Source organism: Manacus candei, unplaced genomic scaffold, assembly GCF_025592945.1.
Source record: "Manacus candei isolate 608988 ecotype Guabito, Panama unplaced genomic scaffold, ASM2559294v1 h1tg000017l, whole genome shotgun sequence".
Taxonomy (NCBI): domain Eukaryota; kingdom Metazoa; phylum Chordata; class Aves; order Passeriformes; family Pipridae; genus Manacus; species Manacus candei.
Genome location: NW_026138065.1, coordinates 27570736 through 27593308, shown reverse-complemented (window position 1 = coordinate 27593308; position 22573 = coordinate 27570736). Strand labels below are relative to the sequence as shown.

The window sequence follows — 22573 nt, the reverse complement described above, 5'->3', positions numbered from 1 at the left end:
TATCCAGGCAGAAGAGAATTGCTTCTGGACGGCATTTCCCACAATCACCTAAAACCCACAAGGCTCGCACCATGGTAACCCAGGTTGTCATTCCTTGCAAGGCTTGGGACCCTATTCTGACAGCTACATTTTTGATCCTTTGTAGAATGTTTTTTGTTGAAGCCAAAGACCCTGGAGAGCAGGTACAGAACGTGGCCCGGTACGCTGGGCTCAGTCTGGCTCCCTACAGCACCAGCCTGGATGCACCTGTGTAGGGAGAGCAGGTCCCCAGGCAGCTCTGGATGGGGTCAGGAGGATGCAGAGAGGTTTAAAAGCTTGGACTGCCTGCTGTCAGAAGCATCACAGTGGTGTGGGAATGGCCACGCAAGGGGAACCAGCAGGCATGCTAAAAAGACTGACAACCTCTAGTCAAAAGTCCACGGCGGTGGATACTGTCCTGAAGTTTGGTGCCACTTCTATGCACAAAGACACAAGTAGAAGACAAGATGAGTAGAAAAGTAGAAAACAAGATTATATTTCAAAATCTCAACATGAAAAATTTTCATGTTCCTCGGGGCATAAACCAGCAACTTCAGGCTGGCAAAGACACTTTAGGAGTGCTGATCAGATTCCTGCCTCCCTGCACTGCATGATCCAGCAGCAGGTTGGAGATGGGACCAGGCTGCCAGCGTGACCTGCCACAGCCCTCCCTGAACAAGCTAAAGGTCTGCTGTTTGCCAGGGCAGTCAGGCCTGCTGCCAGAGCCCACAGCAACCCATGTAGGAACAGTTGCCTAATTTTTGGAAAAAGAGCATACTAAAGCTGCCCCTCATGAGAGTGCACTGCCCTGACAAACAACGACTTTGATGCGTGCAGCAGGACCAGGTGGATCAGCAGGGGGAATGTTCTCATAAGCACAGGCTATTTACTCTCAGCTTTTCCCTTGGCTCATGTTATTCAGCACAGCTGTTTTCAGCTTTCCAATCGTCCCTATGAAGACAGAACGATTACACCCTTATGGAAACTGCCACAAGCATCCAGCAGCTCAAACCAGGTGCCAAGGCACCTTTTTCCACAGTGGTGAAAAGGCAAATACATTTCTCACCTCTAGGAAAGTGCTACTCCCTGCAGCTGCTGGAGCAAACACAACCTGCCATCTGCTTTACAGTATTGTTTCCCTTAGCTACAGGCACTGCTGCTGGACACCATGTCAGGAGGGTAAGTCCCAGTTGCCACTGAGAATGATTAGAAACTGTCACTTCCCTCTTCAACAGCAGAGTTTGGTCCCTCTCAATTTGACTGGGAAAGCAGGACGTGCAGGGATATATCTACCCCTCTCCCACCCCACGCAAAGGGTAAAAAGCATTGCTGACAGCTGAGAGAGACACACACACATAAAAGTAGCACTGCAAGGTGCTCCTCCGTGTATGGAAACAGTGCAGGAGCCTGGCAGGCGCAGGGAGAGCAAAAGCAACAGGCTGGGAAAGGCAGCTGCAAGGCTGGGAGAGGAACAGGAATATCTGAGACACAACTGCAAAAAAGGCTTTTTCAGCAAACAGGCAGCATCAAGAGGCAAGTTTCATCTGCAGCCATTTCACAGAAATGACAGCACCCTCTTCCACTATCTTTTAAGGCTTCAGGCTCCTGAGGCCACTTGTTTTCCTTGTTCCCAGGTCAGCAAGGTGCAAAACATTCAATGCACAACCTCACACTACTTCAGATGCAAAGCAGCAACTGCTCTTCCTCGATTTTTCAAATAAATCTGCCACACTGCAGAATAGTAAGGCCAATTGTCACACTTTTGTATTCATAGAAATTGCTCGGCCTATGTGTTTTTTGTGTGTTAGAAAACTCATCAAATGCCATTAAAACCAGTTTAAACTGTCACCCTAATCTCACACCAAATAAGATGAAACTTCTCACACAATCTCAGACCTCAGCTGAGCTGCAAAGGCAGCATCTCCTCCAGCACAGCAGTGAGCTCTTGCACAGGCTTCCCTAAATCCAGAAAAGTTGGACCATGAGCACTCCCAGTCACTTAGAGTGGTTATCAACCCAGACCAGCTACATCTACTAAGAGCTAGTGCAAAGTCATTACGCTTAACAAAGCCAGGCCACTAATGGACCCATTTCTCACCAGCAGGTATCCTAAGCTTTCTCTGAGGACTAGTCTCCTTAAACCAGTGCCAGTGCAGCTGCCAGTGGGCAAGGACTCAGTCATGTTCCTGCCATTTCGGATTCCAAAACCACCTCAGCTCCAGTGGAGGAAAGAGACAAAGAGCCATTTAGTGACTGCATTATTACTTGAGATGAACGCACACAGCTGCAAGTTAGAACAGGCACAGCCAAGTCCAGAGCCAGCAGGCTGCCTTCTCTGGATTTGTGAGCTTGATCCCCAAGTCCCCCAGTCCTTACTGGAGCCTGTTGACTGCCATCTCACCTGCATAACCCAAGAGGTAAACCCAGCACTTTCTCATCAGGCTGTTTACCAGGTGTTCCTGCACCCAATCTGGTTGAACTTTGAACTCCTGTTCACTAAAAGGGTGGTAAAACAATCAAAGGAAAATAATTCCTTCAGTGTTTGTTCATGTGCCCTCTTTTGTTTTACCCCACCTAATGCAGTTTTCTTTATAAAGGCTTTTCTAGATGAACAGGAGTGGCACAGTCTAAAAACACCACCTGCCTGCAGCAAGCATTCAGGGACAAGCTTTTTCAAGTGAATGAGCAAAGAGAAACTTGCATCTTTATTCAAGGCTGAGAGTACGTGGCCTCACTGCTCCTCAGTAGCCACATAACTTTGTTTTGAAGCTTTGACAGTCTCTGAATCCTTGGCACAACTCTGAAATAAGCAGACAAGTTCTGGAATTGCTCCTGTCTCATAGGTATTTTTCTGAACAAAAAGCTAAATTGGAACTAGCAAAAATAGCCATCCGCCTGCTCACATGAAATCACACTACCTGTAACCCAGTTTGAAAGCAGCACTGACATATGGAGAGTTAACCCTGCCTGATCTCCTCTTGCCTATATCCGGCAGCAGCAGTACACTCAGAGGGAGGGGGAAGTGTAGTGTAGAAGAGAAGACAGTTCAAAAGATTAGTTTTAAAATCCCATTAACTTTTACACTTCGTCCTTCTGAGTGTTGAAGGGCACGAGAAAAACTGAATCATTTTTGCTGCAGATACACAACTCCCTTTCTGAATCACAGAGGGGAAGGTGCTGCACGGAGCTGGTCCAGTCAGGGTACCCCATCACTCCCAAGTAACACACAGGTAATGCTCTCACCCTCAGATGGGCAAATCTGGTTACTCAGGAACAGTTCTATCAGCCTCCAACTGCAATACAAAAATAAAAGCAGCCTTTCCTCAGCATACTGCACCTGCTGAACTGATGCACCGTGTCCAGAGTGGAAAGAGGGGACACAAAGAACACAAACAAGAGGGACTGAATAAAACTGGGAGTCAGGTTCAAAGCACAGAAGTGGTCCCTATTGCAAGTGGGAGCTCAGTGAGGGCCAACATTTGGACTTGATGATCTTAGAAGTCTTTTCCAACCAACTCCTTGGCTAAGAGTGCTGTAGACACTGAAGGCTCACACAGGGTCAAGGGGAAAACAGAGAAGTTCCTAGAGAGGTAAACAGTGACAGTTTTATGCCTGTCCCACAGTTATGGACAGGGCACTGAGCAAGGGGCATCTCTGATCAGACCACAGGGATCTCAGCACATGCAGGATGAGGCTGTAAGTACCAGCCATTCCAGTTGCTCACAAGAACTGCTTGTTTCTAGCAATGGTTAAAGCCACTTGATCCAACACAAATTGTGGTGTGTCACTGCAGTATTTGATCCTCTAAATTGATTCTCATTGTCTATTTTATGTATAATGCTGTATTTTTGGATAGCTTGTGCCTGAACCAATCAAATTGCAAACCCAGCTATATTTTTCATTACTTTATGTAACAGATTTTTCCATTCGTACACTTTTCCAGACCATGCATCAACTGTGCTGTTTGTAAGTGCAAGTCTATTTTTGTCTTTTTAAGTAGAATGCATTTTAATTTTAAGACCAAAAAGGTGTTATGCAGCATTCAAACCTCTCAAACAAGCCTTTAGTTCTTCTGTTAAGAAGGAGATCTAATACGTCCCAGTTCTAGCCTAACTTCAAACAAGTATTATCCAACAGTAAGTTGAACACCACACCTCTTCTATGACTATTGTTGGAATGTTTAAATGCAGACCACTGCAACATATTAATCCAACACAGCTTTAACAGCAGCACTGCTGTCCTCAGCACACACCCACTGATGCAATCTCTGAACACAGCAAGTGTGCCCAGCATCTTCAGCATGATTTTATTCCTATCATCTCATGCGATAAACACCTTTTCCCATTAGTCTTTCAACACTGACAGTTTTAAATATAGGTAGTGCTCTTGAGCTACAATTTAAAATGCTAAATTTCAAGGAGAAAATAAACTTGTTACCAGCATGCTTTCAAACTGTCTCAATGAGAGAAGTACATCAGATAAAAATCAATGCATTCTTACCTTGTAGACAGACCTCATAAATCACGACCAACTCAGAAGTTACAGTTAAACTGTAACTTCACTCCAGCCTCTGCTTTCATTACAAACCCACCAAAATATGCAAGACTTATCACCACTCAGGCATAAAGAGCAGGCCCACAGTATATGTGAGTCAAGCATTACCATCCACAGAGAAAACAAAAAAAAAATCCTATCCATCCCACCCCTCCTCAGCTCTGTGCAAGGACACATGTAAAAGATTTCTGGAAAACCATAGAAACATTTGGTTGGAAAAGACTTGTAAGGTCATCAAGTCCAACCATTAAGCCAGCACTGCCAAGCCCAGTACTAAAACATGTCCCTAAGTCTACACATCTCTTAAGTACCTTGAGGCTGTTTCTTTTTGTCCTGAGAGAAGAGACCAGCCCCCACCTTACTACACCCTTATTTCAGGGAGCTGTAGAGAGCAATAAGGTCCCCCCATGATCCTCCTTCTCTCCAGGTTAAATACCTCCAGCTCCGTCAGTTGTTCCTCACAAGACTTGTGCTCCAGACCCTTCACCAGCTCTGTTGCCCTTCTCTGGACCTGCTCCAGCACCTCAATGTCCTTCTTGTAGTGAGGGGCCCAGAACTGGATGCAGGATTCGAGGTGCGGCCTCACCAGTACCGAGTACAGGGGGACAATCACTGCCCTGGTCCTGCTGGCCAAACTATTTCTGACACAAGCCAGGATGCCATTGGCCTTCTTGGCCACCTGGGCACACTTAGATTAGATGGGGTTTTTTTCTAATGGAGCACTAACACAGCCTTACTAAATCTTTGATGAATTAATTAATATAATTGCATCCCACAGAAAAGAATCATGGTATGGGACAAAAATTCTGTGTATGCACTGTTGTTTTTTAAGGCTGTGGTAGCTGTATGCTACCTCAACTGTTACACTTTCTAGCACACTTCTGGTAAAATACTACGCATTCTGTTTGTGCCACCAATAATTCTCTCAGTATGAAAAAGCACTTTATTGAAAACTTCTAGAAGAGTACAGTGGTCACAACTAAAGCAGGAATCTGGCACATAATGTGCTCAGAATTTTTTACAAAATAATTACAATCCAAGAAAAAAAATGCCTACATACATCAGTACAAGTATCATAAAGTATAAAAGCTACAAGACAAGAAAATTATAGTTCTTTCAATGCAAAACAGGCTTCAAGAGCTGTATGCTGTTCTCACACCTATAATGATGTAACTTTCATTCGAGAAATTATTTCATTCACAAAACTGTTGTTCTTTGCCAGCACATCATTTCTCAGCTGTTTCAGCTTGATTTTGATGTCTTCTTCTGACATGTCTGTCAGGGGCAATGCTTTCACTTGACAAAGAAAATCCTGAATTATCTTTTCACCTTCCTGAAATGGAGGGAAGAGAAGTAAAAGAAAACAGAAAGAATGTTTAGATTGCAAGCAGGATTTTTGCAAATTCCCTAAAGATACAAAGCACTGTTCATCAGGAGAAACTCGGTGCAGGCAAAAAACATGGTTATTTTTGCACTTGCTATCAAGTCTTCAACACCAGAACAATCCAGTTATACTGGCATCAGGAGTTCTTTCCCCTTTCAATCCCTGAGCAAAAAGCATCAGTTGATCAGCAGAAGTACAGTACTTAACATTGAGATGTCCTATATATGTTCCACATTTAATCCCAGTGTGCAGCCACATGAGGTGAGGATTGCCAGCAACAACAGCATAAGAATGGCCATATTACCCAAACTAGTTACTTTTAGGGGGGACTGTAAATCAAAAGCAATGTTTCAATATGCAAAAGGAAAGAACAAATTGTAACCAAGCAACTGGAGAGTGGCCGTCACCAAGGAGAACAGATGATAATTAAGCTTTATGCATATGCTTTTATACAAACAGGCGAAGTGGAACTTCTAAACAATCTGACTTGAATGGCAAGAACAAACATTTCAGCGAACAGTATTCAGAATCCCTGTATTGGAAACAATTTGCCCACAATACAGAATTTTGTCCAGTCCTCTGTATTTTAGAATTCTACTAAAAGGTTTTCTTAATTTTCCCCTATCATTTAAGGTTAATGCAGTTTTCAGTGCACAAGTCTCCAAAGCACTCAGAAATGTAATAGCACACTTTTCCCTCTAAATGTGATGTCAACCCAGGCAGATAAATTGCCTGGGTGAGACATCTAAAGCTCTGCCATTCTATTGCCTAGAGAGTTTATGAAATATTATGTATTACTGAAACATCCAAGAATAAAACATGATGCTGTATTTGTCACAAGTGTTTGCTGTGGCAATTTAATTTACATCAACGTATGACCGTGCAGCCAGGTCCAACTAATCTAAAAATTTCTTCACCATGACAATCTAGCACACTGACAAAGGAAAGGTAATAGTGGAGCAACTGAGGTAGCTGGAAAGAAAATCTCCTGGCAGTAAAAGTACAACAAAACAGAGATCATTCATCTACAACATCAGATCCACTTACTGAGTCAGGAACAAATGCAGTTGACCTCCGAAATTGAAAATAAAGTAACAGATAACAGACTCTGTCTAAAGCAAAGGCTTTTTAAATGTAGAAAGTGCTTTGGATATGGACTAACACTTCAAGGCTTCTGTACACTGGAGTATTACCAAGATTGCCAAGAAGAGATAAATGAGGTGCAAGGCTGTGAAGTTTCAGATTGACTGCTGGGACACAGAACTAAGATCTATAAGCATATTTCTATGCACATAGCAAGGAGGACCTGCATTGGTGAAAACCAATGCAAGCCATAAGGCAGCACACGGATTTCCTAGAAGGCTGCCACAGATGTCACTGGAAGGATTCTTAATCCAGCAACAAGATGACACAGGATATCCTGAGAAAGCTTCCTGCAAGCCCTTGTTTTCTTTCACACTGCCTGCTAATGAAGCTTCTTTAAAAAGGCAAAGGGAGAAAAAACAGTTCAGTCAACATTATACAATTGTATTATACAATGTAGACATGATCAGATCTATGATGAGATGTGGGTTTCCTCAACCTGTGCTCAAAGACTGTGCAAAGCCAAGAAGATTTTACTTCCCAGTTGAGTAGAGAAAGCCAAGCTAAAATTCTCTCATGTGAAATGGGAAGAACTTCATAACATCTGTAAATCAGACATTCCAGGTCCTTTGATATGATCAGCTTGTGAGATGTCTTAGTACTGATGGGACACAGAAAGGCACAAAGGAGAAAGCTGTGTACTCAGCTTTTCTGTGATGTGAACAGATCTGAGCACATTGAGCTTTAAGAAATTGGCACTAATGAGTTCTCAAACAAGGGGGAGCAAAACCAGGTGCAATCCAACTACGGAGCTAAGAATAATCTACACAGTTATAATAAAGCTTTGTCTTAAGTCCCAAGAAACTTTGCACAGTCAACAAAAGTGATGAACACAAAATTCTGGCTTGGTTCACAGCATAAATAAAACTCCAAAGGTCAGGCAGAGACATGGTCCCTTGTATGACCCCAGTTGTTCACCAATCATACTAACTGGTGATCACTATTCTTTAAGAAAAAAAATGAGTTTCAACCTCACAACTACATCTTTAGATAAAATTCTTGCCTATGTTAAGTTGAAATGAATCTAAATCAAAACCCACTATCCCTGAACATCTCTTCAATTCTTATAAACTTCATAGCTAAAACATTTTGTTATGGAAAAATGTATTAAAGGTAATTATCCTCAAGCGCTGGGGGAATCTGAATCCTTAAACTATTTTGCTTCAGCTATTCCAGCAAAAAAACTTTTAAAAAACATTTCTGATAGCAAACCTCTCTCTCTCTGTAGGGTTTCTTGGCTGATGGCTCTCCTTCAGAGTCCTTGGACTTGCCAATGTTCTGAAACTCCTCCAGCTCCAAGGCTTTCGCTCTTGCACTTTCTATCACATGTTTTGGGAAAGCTGCCAACTCTGCTACATGTATTCCAAAACTCTGGTCACAAAAACCTGGATGCAGAGAAATAACCCAAGAGTTAACAGTGCTCAAAAGATAATATGGCTACATAGAAATTATATGAACAAGCTTGTAATAGTTCTCTGTTCTGAAGAATTAAGTGTGTATCATCATTTGGTTCTCCCCAACACTTTCTGATTTACCTTTTGAACTAAACCTGATAACACAGACTAAAGAATATGCTCTTATTTAATTAAGCTCTCTTAGAGCAGTAATTGCAGAGCTCCAAAGTGCTTCAGGAAGAAATGGAAAATTCTTCAGGCAGAAAGAATTTCCCTCTAGTACTTGAATGACATTGAATAATGATTTTTATTAAGGCACTTCAGCACAGTCTGCAGTATATAGCAATTTGCCTCTTTTTTAATATATATCTCTCACACTTATATAATATAAATTAGTTATTTATATAAATATATATGTGTGTGTATGCATAAATATTAAAAATGTTGCATTCTCAAACATCTCTTTTCTCCTTTGCATCTGTAGCACATAACTCCTCAGTCTCCAGGAGTCCCCTCTAATTATATCAAAACCTTTCAACTTTGAGTTTACACTTATTTTAATTAATACATGGTTTATAACACTTGGTTGAGAAAGAAAAGTTCTCATAATTGCTCAAAATATCTAAATTATATATGGTTACATAAAACAATTTTCAAAATCTGTCAACTTCATTAGTTTACATTATCATAATTCCATTTGGCACCCCACAAATATTACTACATCCTTTTAATTCTGGTCTCCAGCCAAGAGTTATGAATAAATGAATTACACATGCAAAATGACAGTTAACTAATCATCTATTAAATACTGGGTATCCAAAGAAGAGGTAAAGGAAAACTTAGCATTTAGATTTTTTTCTGTTTTAGTAACCTTGTAATCTCTTAAACTTCTCAAAAGGAGACTACCATTTTTAAGCAGAAACTAGTCTCCTTGATTTTATACTAAAAACACACACCTTCCCAGACACAAAGCTAACTCGGTTCTCACTCAGAGAATCCTGAGCAGAGACCTGGAGAGCAGTACTTTCTGTGTCTCCTCTTTCAGAGATCTTCTCACACTCTTGAAGCATGAAGACAGGGTTGAACATACTGTATAAAAAGTTCCTTGTCACACAGTTCAGATTTAGTTATGCATTTCAAATGACATGAAACCTGTTATTTGTTTCAAAACACAGCTGTATCCAAGCTGCCTCTACTCACATCCTTGTCAGAGCAACTTAACACTTCCAAAAGGGAAAGAGCACAACACTACATGCAAAAACTTATGTGAGAGAGATCCGATTTTAGACCAGGTATTTTAAGATGAAGACTTCAGAATGTTGTATCTCTTCTGTAGATAGATAGATAGATACATACATACATACACAGGTAGATAGATAGATATTAGATAGATACAAACTATTGTGCCTCTACACTCAATAGCACCTCCAAGAAAACGGATGGAATGAAAAGACATTGCACATACAGAGAAAAGGTGGGTATGACTAAAAACGGCAAAGATGATTCAAGAAAAATATGAAACTGGGCTTCTAGAATTTTTATCAGGACCAGAATAGTTGCATTAATACAGGTATAAAAAACAAAAGGAGTGGGTTGAAGAAAGAAAATTCACCCAGCTATCTGGGGAGTATTAGGGGATTTTATCGTAAGAGTTGCTATTCCAAAGGATGTAGAAGGTAGAAGGTTTTGATACAGTGTATATTAATTCCCTCCCCAACCAACGTGCTCAAAATAAGGCATCTAAATAAAGAAGGCTTGTTTGAAGATAATGTACATCACCAGCTCCCGCTGCACCAAAACCACTCATAGTTTCAATGTGTGCTTGCAGCAGCTTATTACTATATTTTTCTTCAGTTCCCATGCCACACTAAATCATCTTCTAAGCACTGACTTGAGCAACGCATTCAGAGGGCTCTGAACCGTCACTTGGTGGAAGGAGCTCGACATATGCTGCAGAAGAACCACAGACACTGCCTCTCCATGGGCAAGGCTGGGTGCCAGGACCACAGCACTCTGGACTAATACTCAGAAGCCTGGAAAAGTGCATGAACCAAGAGCATTTCTAAGGAATAAAGATCCCAAAATAGGCAAGGACTCAGGGTTAAAAGAAGCAAGGCTGTGGCAGCCAGAGCTAATCTACCCAGCTGTAAGCAGACTCTCAGTAAAACCAGAGGAGAGCAGTACTTCTGGTCCTGCTGTGATTCCCCTTGTTCAGAGCAGTCTCCTAATCTTACAGAAAAGTATCCAAAATCTAATTGGAAGATTATAGCCAGAGGGGAATACCAAATTAGAAATGGTCATACATGTAATCAAAGGGCAAGAAATGAAGTAATTTCATGGATTTAAAACCAGAAGAAATGAGTAAGAAATAGTGAATTAGTAATGTCATAGGAGCAAAACTTGCATGGTACCACTCCAGGGAGGCTCAGATCAGGATATAAAACCACATTTACCAATTATCTAAGGACATTTAATAGTATGGTGATAGCCTGTGAAGATTATAAAAAATATCTTTAAAAGCATCTCAGTAAAATTTGATAGCTGGGCAGCATACTAATTACATTTCAGAACAATATATGCCAGAAGGAATGAACTGAAAAGTCCTAAACTGGCTAAAAAAATGAGGAAACAGTGGAGAGAGTGCCAAGATAACACATACTGAACATGCACTGTTCACAAATAGCAGAGTTATTAGGATGAACAAGGTAAGCAAAAGCAAGTGTTTGATATGTCAGAATAACAAAACAGCTTTTAAAATGAGGAATGTAGTACAGCAATTGTACCAGTAAGATTAAATCCTTAACAAAAAAGATTAAGTAAACATCAGTCTCCAGGATTTGAGATGAGACATGGACTAGCTCCTTAGCCTTAACAAGGATGGATGATACTGAGTAATTCTTTTAGTAAAGTTAACAGCCTAACTCCTCAAATAATTATTCCTTTTTTGAGACAAAACCACTCCACAAGGTAAGCTGTTGATCAGATCCAGTCTAGCCAGAGTGCTCTACAGGAGCCATGTTCTACCTATTTGAGAGTCATCTAACTCATTCCTTCATTGTGGAACTCAAAAAAGGAAAATTAAGAGGTATTTTTAAGTGAGAATATAGAATAACAGTACTCTGCCCACATTTTAAATCAAAATATCAGTCCAGAGGTTGCCAACCTGACTGAAATGCTCTAACGAGAACAATAAAAAAATCACTGTAGGGTTGACAACTAAATTAGAAGGCCATAAACGAGCACACCTTGCAAGCCACAGTTACACAGCCCTCCTTTATGTAGCATAAATACAGGCTCCTGCTGAAGGGAACAAGAAATGATTGGGGATATAGAGAAGCAGGAGGAACTGCTTTCTGCAGTGAATAGATTAAATTTATGCCTAATAAAAAATTGTTTATTTTAACACTGAAGGAATAACTGGATCCACTAAAGGATTTTAATTAAATACATCTAACTGATTTTACACTAACAAAACAGGCTACTTGTTGTTTCACTATGATGCCATTTGCTAAAAATAAACCATATGATTTTTCCTACATCAAACTAGTGCATAAATTGGGCAACATAAGACTAAATCTTACCACAATGAAATAGACATTATTAAAAATTGCCAGTACATAAAAGTTGCACTCATTTCTTTTAAAAGAACAGTTTAAGGAACATAAGTATTTCCAACCAGCACGTTAAAATGGCTGATTTAAGAAAACAGAAAATAACCCTTTGGAACCATTCCCTCTGGTCCTTAAAAAAGGAAAAGGGAGTGACTCAAAAGCACCAACTTGAGTGGCAGAAATAACCTAGAAGTCTTAACAAATAATCATCAACATCATCACCAACTGTGTTCACACATGGTCAGAGGTCCTGCCATACACACTCTCTATGGATAGAGAAGAATGTGTCTATTATAAACCCAAAGCCTGAAGTATGACATTAATTTATTCCCCCCATTAAGACTTTTTCCTCTCTCAGGGCAAAATGAAGTTTACCCTGATTCACCATATACAGAGTCTTACCTTCCTTGACACGATAAAGCATCGTCAGTGTGTCATCAGTGGTCAGAGCAGTAACATGTAGGTTATTTACTGTTGGCACTTCGTCAGCAAGAGCTGTCAGTTCATGAAAATGTGTAGCAAACATAGTGAAAGCACAGATTTTGGTAGCAATGTATTCTGAGATAGCCCATGCTAAGCCAAAGCCATCGTAGGTAGAAGTTCCTCTTCCCAGCTCATCAATAATTATCAGGGAGTTTTCAGATGCTGTCCTAAAAACACAAGAGCATTTTATAATGCTTGAGAACAGCATGAGTTCAGGATATTGGAGTATCACAAGTTATGAAGAAGCAAAAGACCTTTCCTATTTACATAACAACATACAAATAAAGTGCAAACACAGTGTCACACAGATCATTCCAAATTGGTTCCTTTGTCCCGTTCAGACTTTGGCCTCCCGGTAGCAGCTCTGTATTGACCACTGAAATAAACAGAAGGCAACTTGAAGAACTTATGAACCAGACAAAAAGGCCTTGAGATCCTCCACTGAGGTTCTTCTACACAAAAGAAAAACATCAATGCATCTTTCTTAGAGCACATCCTTCCCCATCAGCCCCAACCAACACAACCAAATAAGCACAGGACTTGCCTAAGGATTGAAGCAGTTTCCAGCATTTCGGCCATGAAAGTGGACACGCCTTTCAGCTGACTGTCTCCTGCTCCCACCCGAGCCAGGATACAATCCACAATGGTTATTTCTGCAGAGTCACACGGAACAAAACACCCAATTTGGGCCATAAGAACAATCACTCCTGTCTGCCGGATGTAGGTTGATTTTCCCCCCATGTTAGGTCCTAGAGAAGAAATTTTGCAAAAAATAATTAAAAAAACATCAACTTTTTACAATTCAACAGTTCTTTTAGAGAAGAACAGGCTCTAAATTAAAACAAAGAATGTTTAAACTTATAACTCTCTTGCCAGGAAAAAGTAGCAAACTTGTCTAACAGGTGCAACAAGTGGCTCCAGTACTAACAAGGCTGGTTTGTTCATCTTACTCACTGTGCTTTTTCGAAAAGAAAAGTGATCAGAGAGCATAAGTTTTAGGACTTTTCAGGAGTACAAGCAGTCATCTAAAATATACCTAAACCTTTAAAGTCATCAGTATTGCTGCTCAAGAATAATATTAATTTGTTTTCACCTCAAAAGACAACTAAAATTTCCCTGTAAAAATGAAACAGCTTAGATATAGAGTGGGTACAAGCTAATGGGTGATTTAAAATCAGCAAACCCAGATATTAATAAGTTAATTGTAATGAAGTATAAATGAAATAAAAATTATTTTCCAGAAAACTGATCATTAAAACCAATTTTATGCTTTTGCTAACCAGAAAAACAAGTGTCTTACCATGAATTTTTTCAGATTTTCATTTTGCTTTTTGATTATCTTAGAAGTGTTCGTTAATCATTCTCTAATTTCAGATCTTTGCTACTCAGAATGTATGTCAAGGACATATGGATGGAAATTAAGATTCAATTAAATCTATAAACACTAAAAACGTTTTCCTGCATAGTAAAATTATCTTAATTACACCAGAGAAAAGGGTAAAAAATGGTACCGTCATTGAAACATGTTTTGCATTTAAAATCAACCTTAATACTTAACAAAGAAAACACTAATGAAGAGGCTGCTTAAAATCTTGCCTACAAAAGATGCCTATGTGGCTACAGTACAATTGATGCCCAGTGGAATTTTCCAAATCACTTAAGCAGTTTCAGGTTCTCCAGCTCCTGAGGTTGCCTGGTTTGTGGAGTTACATTCACTAAGGCAAAGAAAACATTAAAGAAGGACTAAATTCTTTTCTACTGTCCTAGCAGCCTCTCTCTTCATGAATGACTCTTTCGAAATTAGTGATTGCCTTCTACAAAGAGTGCACCATAACTACAATCACAATAACCAAATCCATTAATATTAGTTTGGATGATGAGAAATATGCCTGTATGTGCAGAAACACGTAGAATATTCGTAATCAAAGGTAACATTTCACAAGAATATTATGGACACTTTCTTTTTTTTAATATAATAAACAACAGTAGCTTACAAACACCCTCTCTTCTTTTACAGAGCTAAATCTTATTCCCCATTCAGAAAGAAAAGTACTTTGCTAGCTGTTTGTTGATTAGAGAAATTGTTTTGACAGAGTTCTATTAAATTGCTGGTTTGTTTTGCTTATTGTTGGTTAGGTTTTTTAAAAAAAACATCATTATTGGAAATACTCAAGACATTTATAAAGTAAATAACAACAGAAAAAGAGAACAGAAGTATTTACCAGTAATAATGTGGAACATCTGCTTGCCCTTCTCAAATGTAACGTCATTGGGGATGAAAGCCACCTCATCCTGCATTTCGAGGCAAGGATGCCTTGCACCTTTCAGCACAATCCTCCCCTGTCCCTTTTCCAGAATGACAGGACGGACATACGGCACCGGCGCTCCGTTGGACACGTGAGCCAAACTGACAATCACATCTAACTGAGCTACCACGTCGTTCATCGTCTGCATTGGCTCTGCATAACCTGTTTTGATTAGGGAGATACACAAATTCAACACTTAGCAATTTTTTTGCCCTTGCTGAAGAGGTGTCTTAAAGCCTGTAGCGAGCCCATAAAATCAGTTCATCTGCATTAACAATTTTGTTCATGGTGGCAGTCACCTTCTGGGAGAGTCCAAGATGTAATCCTAAAGTTCCCATGCCTTGAATACTAAGGGGACTTCTTCAGACTAAGACAGGGAAGAGTTGAGGCCATGTTGACTATTTTCCCTCAACACCCAGACGGTGAGAAACAGCTTATCCTAGTACAGGAGGCAAACACTCACAGTGGCAGATGGCTGGAAATCCAGTACCTTTCTTTCCTCCATAATACACTGCATTCTCATGCTCAGGCAAACACAGACACAGTACAGACACTTCAGGCACAGCAACCATCTATGTTTATGTGAATGATGGGAGAGAGAGGTCTATGAGATACAGTGCCTGTGATACCAGAGAACCAGACTAGATGGCCCAGCATTCCCAGTAACAGTTCTAAGTTTTGGTGTTTGGTTTTCTCCAGTGAAAGGGATGAGGTACAGGAGTCTGCAGCCCAAATTCCCCAGTGTCTCTTCTGCTTTTGGTGAAGAATACTAAAGAATGCTCTGTCAGCAGGCAATCTTGGAGCAAAATATATGGTAATTATTTATGAAAACAAGGATTTTTTTATTGCACCATTTAAGCAATGACTAACTTGATCTTATATTGCATACCAACATTCTTCACAGACCTCTGGTCCCACTCCCTCAGTTCTCTGTTGTCCTTTACCACTTCTGCCATTTGGGTGAAGGTGCCCAGAGTCAGGGAGGTAGGTGAAGGACAGATGTGGCCTTTATGGGCTTATTTTTGTCCCTTCCATGGGATTAGCATTTGCACACACCTCATCACTGCCCATTTGTAGCAATGCCAGGAAAGGGTCTGGCCACAGAAGACAACATATTTCAATCTTCCAACAACTGTCTGAAAGCCACACCTCACTTTTCATGTTAATTCTGTGGGGAATGTTACAGTTCTTTTCTACAGAAGGCTCTCAGAGTAACTGCAAGTCCTCCCAGCATTCCAGACTGTGATACCCATCAAAACTGGCATTTTCACCTGAAGCAATGCTAATGATTTCCTTAACAATTGCATCCTGAGCCTCTTCATACTCTTCTCTGTTCCTTTTATATTCTTCATTGACAGAGCTCAGTTTGCTGTGAAAAGAACAATAATATTTAGAAGCCGTGGTGTTCTGTCTTCACCTGCAATGCCAAACTTCTGGCTCCTCATCTATGAGCCAATACCAGTTGTCCCCCACCGGTCTGAAGAGCAAGGTTCAGCACAAGGACCACAAAGCAACTAATCTACAATTTGTTCACACCAGGATATCTGCAATATTAATTCCAAGTTAAAGAACACCTACAAGGGCCAAACCACCAATTCTAGCATCAACACGTGATTCTTCAAAATCTTCCAGTAGTTGTTTGTTATAGACACTCCATGTGATAAGGACTATCGCTTAAAGCTGAATTTCTGGCCATTTTGCTATGGGATGTGGCACATTATAGAACTGGTAGAGAAGAATTGCTGCTAAGCAACTGTGTAATTAGCCCAGAGTCCTACAGCAGGCTTATCAGAGCTGAAGGCATTGCCTTATTTCATTCAGTAAAAACCTCAGTGAACTACTGCCACTAAGAACAGGTGCTAGTCTCCAAAATAAGGCAAGCTGAAATCAAGAGTTTAAACAAGTCTTTAGTTTTCTCAAGCTCATCTCTCAAACAAGGAACATAGTCTGCAAGACTGAATAAGAAACACACTCGAGTAGTGTACCCACACTATAAGCAGAAGTCAGCCTTGTGCTTCTAGCACCACCAACAGAAGCAACTATAACTCAAGAAAGCACAGAGAAGTCTGTTTTATTAGTGATGCATGGGCTGCTTCCCTAAGGGAAAGTAACAGATGACACAGAACAGGTTCTAAGTACCATCTTCTCAGTTATAGAAAAGCCTAACTTCATCATACATTTAGATTCATAATATATTTAGAAGCAGAAAAGGCTGTTTTAAATTTCAGGGATGTTTTTAAAAAATATCCTCCGAGTAAATGTTAAAACAAAATGCAATTAAGGTTTACACTTTGTTCATTTAAGTAAATTGGTGTGAAATACACCAACACATTGGTTGGTGTGAACCAATATGTTTGCCCTCCTTTTCAAAGCAAAGGATTTATTACTATGAAAGTGAGTGATTAACAGAAAACAGTCACTACTGGTAATAGCCCTGTCTTGAAACCAACCTTCCCCTGTAGGCAGTGCTCCTCATACTTGTTTGTCAATCAAGATCTCTCTCTCAGTAAACTCCCTTCTCTGCTGCTAATTCCAGTAGGACCAGTTATACACAGAGCAGTACAAGCAGGGTTTGTCTGAAACAGACTGCATGATACATTAAATTCTGCTGCTTTTACCCTTCCAGGTAGCACATGCAGGAGACTTAAAAATTAGTTTTCTCTGGGACCTGCCATTGACAGACTTGTTAGAAGGCTGAAGTCCAATTAGTGGTTGATTATCAGAGGCATTTCTTAGGGTTGATACCGGAGCTGATACTATTTATGTTTTGATTAACAACCTGAATGATGGATCTGAATAAACTCTCAAAGACTGTGAACAATACCACAGGAAGGAGAGCTGTCAGTAGGCGGGAGGACACGGCTGCCATTCACTGGGATACCTACAGACTTGAAAAATAGGTGGACAACAATTTCAGCAAAGGCAAATGTTAAAGTCCTGCACCTGGGATGAAATAACTTCATGTAACAGTAGAGACTGTAGTCCAAACAATAAAAAAAAAATCATTAAATACTTGGGGGACCCAATGGACAAGAAGCTGAACACAAGGCAGCAGTGTGCCCTGAGGCAGAGAAGGCCAAGCCCATGCTGGCTGCACTAGCAAGAGTGGACCCAGCATGTTGAAGGAAGTAATTCTTCCCCTCTATTCAGCACTTGTGAGGCCATATATGCAGAGCACTCTCTGTTTTCTTCTTCCCTGTGAGAGAGATCAAACCTGGAGCAGATGGTCACCACAAAGACACAGAGCTGGAGCACATGGCACACAAGGACAGGCTGACAGAGATGCCTGCCCAGGCTAAGAATCTGAAGTCAGCCCAGAGGGAAGAGGCACCAGACTCTTCTTGGAGGTGCACAACAAAAGGATGAGATTCTTAGACCTCGAGTTTCTGAAAGGAAAATTCTCATTAGATCAGATCAGAAAAGTTTTCACAAAGAGTGATTCAGCACTGGAACTTGTGCCCTGCTAGGCTGTGAAGGATGCCTGAAGGATGGACCCCTGGGCAAGGCCTTGGGCTATGTCATCTAACTTGCAGATAGGATCTAATTTCCAAGGTAGATGTGCTTTGAGGGAGAGATAAGAGATTATCACCCAATTCTGCATATCTAACTTTCTACTTTAGTTTGCTCTGAGTAAAAACACTGAAGAACAGAGACATTAGATGACCAATGTAGTCCTTGCTCCTTCTAGAATGCTTTAAAAGAGTTAAAATTCAACAAAGAAAAAACAGACTTTTTGCTCAGCTGACCTGTGACAGAACTGCTGTCCAGACAAGGAGACATTGAAACAGCATCAGCCTGAAGACTGGAATTTTTAAATAGCTTTATCAAAAGAGGCACTGAATTGATGTTCAATACATAGGACTAACAGAAATTAGAGCATGACTTGGAACAAAAAAAAGGTAATCACCAACAAAATTGCTGCATGTCATATTTGGTGATAAACATAAATAGCTCTTTCCCTACTGCAGCTTGTAAAAGTGTCTGTATAAACACTTCAGAGTGACTGCAATTATGCTACTTGTTGCAGCTAAAACGGAGGAATTAGCCCAAGTCAAAGGACCAAAAATAGCTAACAGTTGGCAATGGGGAATGCAGCTTTTAACATAAACTGTATGACTATTCTTCCTTCATGCCAGTCTTGCTCAATATTTCAATCTGTGAGCCAATTAAAAACATGAAAATTCAGCCATTCAAGATGCAGGGAAACCAGTTCATCGGTATAATTAAAAAGGAACAATCCCATTACTTCACAATAGGCTTGAAAAAGCACCAAGATGACCTTATACCTGTTGGTGAATTTCACACCATTCTTCTGTGTATCAATTATTGTATATTTTGAATTGTTGCGGAGAACTTTTTCCTCCTTGCAAGTTATTCGAAAGTGATGTCCAAACTGTGAATTTGTCTCCAGTTTGATACTTTTGCCAGCTTCCAAACCTTTTGGATGAAAAGAAAGAAAAAGAAAGCAACTGTATTATCACAAATCCAGCAGCCTGTCCTATTTCTGCTCACTATTCCCCAGTTCCCATAAGCCAATTCAGCAGACTTGCTTTGATTCCGTACAGGTATGAGAAATATCCAGACCTAATAGGAGCACACTGATACATTCTCTGCTCTTACATTGATATGCTCTCAAACTGCATATTCAAATCAGGCTCACAATTACTTATTGCTATGAATTCTCCAGAAAAGTGAAAAATGTTCACAGCAAATTGCAAGGACATTCTGCATTGCTGCTGCAAGCACAGCACCTGTACTCTTGTGATCCTTCTACTAACACATACTTCTGCTGGTGAGATTTCTCATCTCATCCCTACACAATCTTTTCTTTCCTTCTTTTCATCCAGGTATCTTGTTTACACTAAAAAAGTACCAAGACTACAAAAAATATGCAAGCCCTTAAGGTGTAACCTAAAATGATGTTGCCAGTTTTCCTTGCCACATTTGCATTAAAAGTTGGTGGTTTTTGTTTTGTTAAGTTGCTCTTTGAATGCCTGATTCATCAGCTGCACATGGAACTTTTTGCATAGGGTAATCAATTCTCTAAATGTCTCATTTGCTTATACATTACATTTTGCAAAGAAACATAAAAAGAAAACTAGCATGTCCTGCATGGACACTCAGGAGAATGCACAGAGGAGGGGGGGAAAAGTTTCAATGCATGTCCTCAAAGGATGCAAAACAGAACTAGACTTAGCCAAGAGTTTGATGCGTTACAGTTCTACAAAATGACTTCTGCAGTACATTGCAACACACTTGATAATTTCTGAAATGCTTCAGAATGCTGTCTTCAAAAAAAAATAAAGGTCAGGTTCTAAACCAAAAATCACTCTGTTTTCAACAGACTGTACTGCGACAACTAAAGTCACACCAATCCAACAACAAAATAATACAAACATACCTTAACTCCTCTGTACCAGTTTTCATCACTTGATAGCAAAATATTTTACAAAGGAGGTAAGAATCAAAGGCAGTTCCAAACCCTACCTAGTTCTTTGGCTGCAGTCTTTAACAAGGACTGCATTTGCTCTTCCAGTTCATTCATCTTCTCACTTAATTCTGTTAAATTAGGATCAAAAGAAGACTTGACGAGAAATTCATGATTCTCCACCTAGGGAAAAATAACAAGAAAAAAATCACATGAACAGAGGCAATAAAAAAAAATTACCTCCCTGATCATACACAGTGAAATGAATTCACTTAATCATTTATTCAATTTTTAAAACACGTATAATTTTGTAATGCAATGTTATTTATGATAGTTGGTGTCTGATTCAACTGCAAAACAAATACACCTCAAACACTCATTTTCTCAAATAATATACTTTACACAATCAAAATATACCAATTTAACAGACTCCCTTCTGCTGAAATGAAGTTGCCTGCCTATTTATTTACAAACAAGTAACTGAGCAGTAGGCAGAGAAAAAAGAGAAGTCAGGGGAAATGAAATTGTTATGTACATAATCTGTATGCTAGCCTGGACTTCTGCAGCTAATCCAGACAGAGTGTAAAAGGATGGGGCATTTCAAAACAAGAAGCCTTTGGAAATGGAAGTTTCTGAAACAGTAATTCCTGCCCAAAGGAGATTCAAAAGGTTATGGAAGGAACCTACTTAATATCACCAAAAGTCCTCCTCAATTTCAACTCAGCTCTGTTGAAAAGCATACATAGTTCCTTCTAAACTTAACATTTTCAGAGGCACAGATTTAATAAGTTGTATTTCGTCTTTTTTCTCTCTCTTCCCCATGCTTCCACTGCCAGGTGGCTGTATAGTGAAAGCACCAACAAACACTGAAGCTGCCCCAAGTTGAGGAGGAGGTTGGAATAGAGGGTTTTTCAAAGGCCTCTTATGATTCTGTGAAAGACAAGAATGGAAGTGACAGTTTCTCAACTTTTATTACAGCTAGGTAAATGAATAACCACATCCCACGCTTTTTGAACTCAGATGTTTCTTTTTATATTAGAATGGATTATTGACATAATTTAGTTGCTATGACAACCTATCCTTCAATTGCACTCAGAATAGAGCTGGTTTTGTTTGAACTCCCTAAAAATCAAGGGGGAATTTCAAGTCAAAGTGCAAGTTTTAACATTCATATAGACGAGGGTTATTCTCCTGGTAAAACCAGTGTTGGCTTATCTATAGCTATTTTCCAGTATCTTGATGGGGAGGAAAAAATCAAATCCAACATAACAGATTCTATGGTACTTGATTAAAAATAACTGACTTGTTATTCTGTTTAGGACAACAAAACATTTTTAAAGTAGAACCTGAAAAGAAGTTTAAAGAGCTGGACTGTGAAGGGTGAAGGCTTAGAACAGCTGTTAGTTAAAGAAAACAGAGTCCCAGGGCACACGAACCGCATCAACAGATGGTCTGTAACTAGTATAAAGCTATAAATTTCTTCATTACCATATATCACAAATTACAGCAACATGTCAATCAAACAGTCTTTCCATAAACAGTAGAAGGCAGCTGATGGATGCATAACACAATACAAAGAGATAAAATGCAGTGCTTCTGCCTTTGGAGAAAAGTACACGTGTTCAAAATTTTAAAGCCACTGCAGTTTCCACAAGTTCGACACCTTGCCCTTGCACAACGAGGTTAGAGAGACTTCATCCTTCCAGAGTCAACTGAGACTGACACTTATGGCAATCTTAAAAGACTTCCCAAGTTTACCAAAATTACTGAAAGACCCTGCTGAGAGGAACATTAAATACATTTCTAACCAAGTATGTCCATTTCAAAATCCATCTTATCAGTTCTCTAACAAATATAATGGGAGAAAAGTAAAGTCAGTCTTTAAGCCTAAGTCAATAATTTTTCAGAGAGGCAAACTGTTAGTTATGAAGACTTAATCCCACTAAATAGCACCAAGTCTAATGAACTTCTTAGAAACAAAAAAATATGTAATAAACATATTCTGGCTACATTCTAGATATGAGACATATCACAGTAACTTTAAAAATACAAAGAAGCAGAGAAATGACAAAATTACTTCTCCACTTTCAATACTAATGAGGTTTTGAAAAAATAGTTTCAGGTCCACAGCATCCATGTATACAGAGCCTTTTCTCATTGGCTAGATAATTTCAGATAGCAGGTGAATATCCTGTTGATATTCAACTGCTATACTAATAACAGTCTTCATATATTCCACAGATAAATTATCA

The 22573-nt window shown here is 39.8% G+C and overlaps 1 protein-coding gene across 1 annotated transcript in view; it reads right to left on the bottom strand.

Annotated features, from left to right (window-relative positions):
• Nucleotides 1-5492: 5492 nt before the first annotated feature.
• Nucleotides 5493-22573, bottom strand: part of MSH2 (mutS homolog 2) — a 46808-nt gene continuing 29727 nt past the window's right edge. Inside the window, exons 9-16 of the mRNA XM_051783580.1 lie at nt 20381-20504; nt 19180-19330; nt 16165-16262; nt 14810-15055; nt 13132-13336; nt 12507-12754; nt 8312-8484; nt 5493-5905 (exon numbers count right to left, since the gene is read on the bottom strand). Of these exons, the coding sequence (XP_051639540.1) occupies nt 5732-5905; nt 8312-8484; nt 12507-12754; nt 13132-13336; nt 14810-15055; nt 16165-16262; nt 19180-19330; nt 20381-20504 (1419 nt within the window). The 3' untranslated portion in view covers nt 5493-5731. The remainder of the gene's footprint in view (nt 5906-8311; nt 8485-12506; nt 12755-13131; nt 13337-14809; nt 15056-16164; nt 16263-19179; nt 19331-20380; nt 20505-22573) is intronic.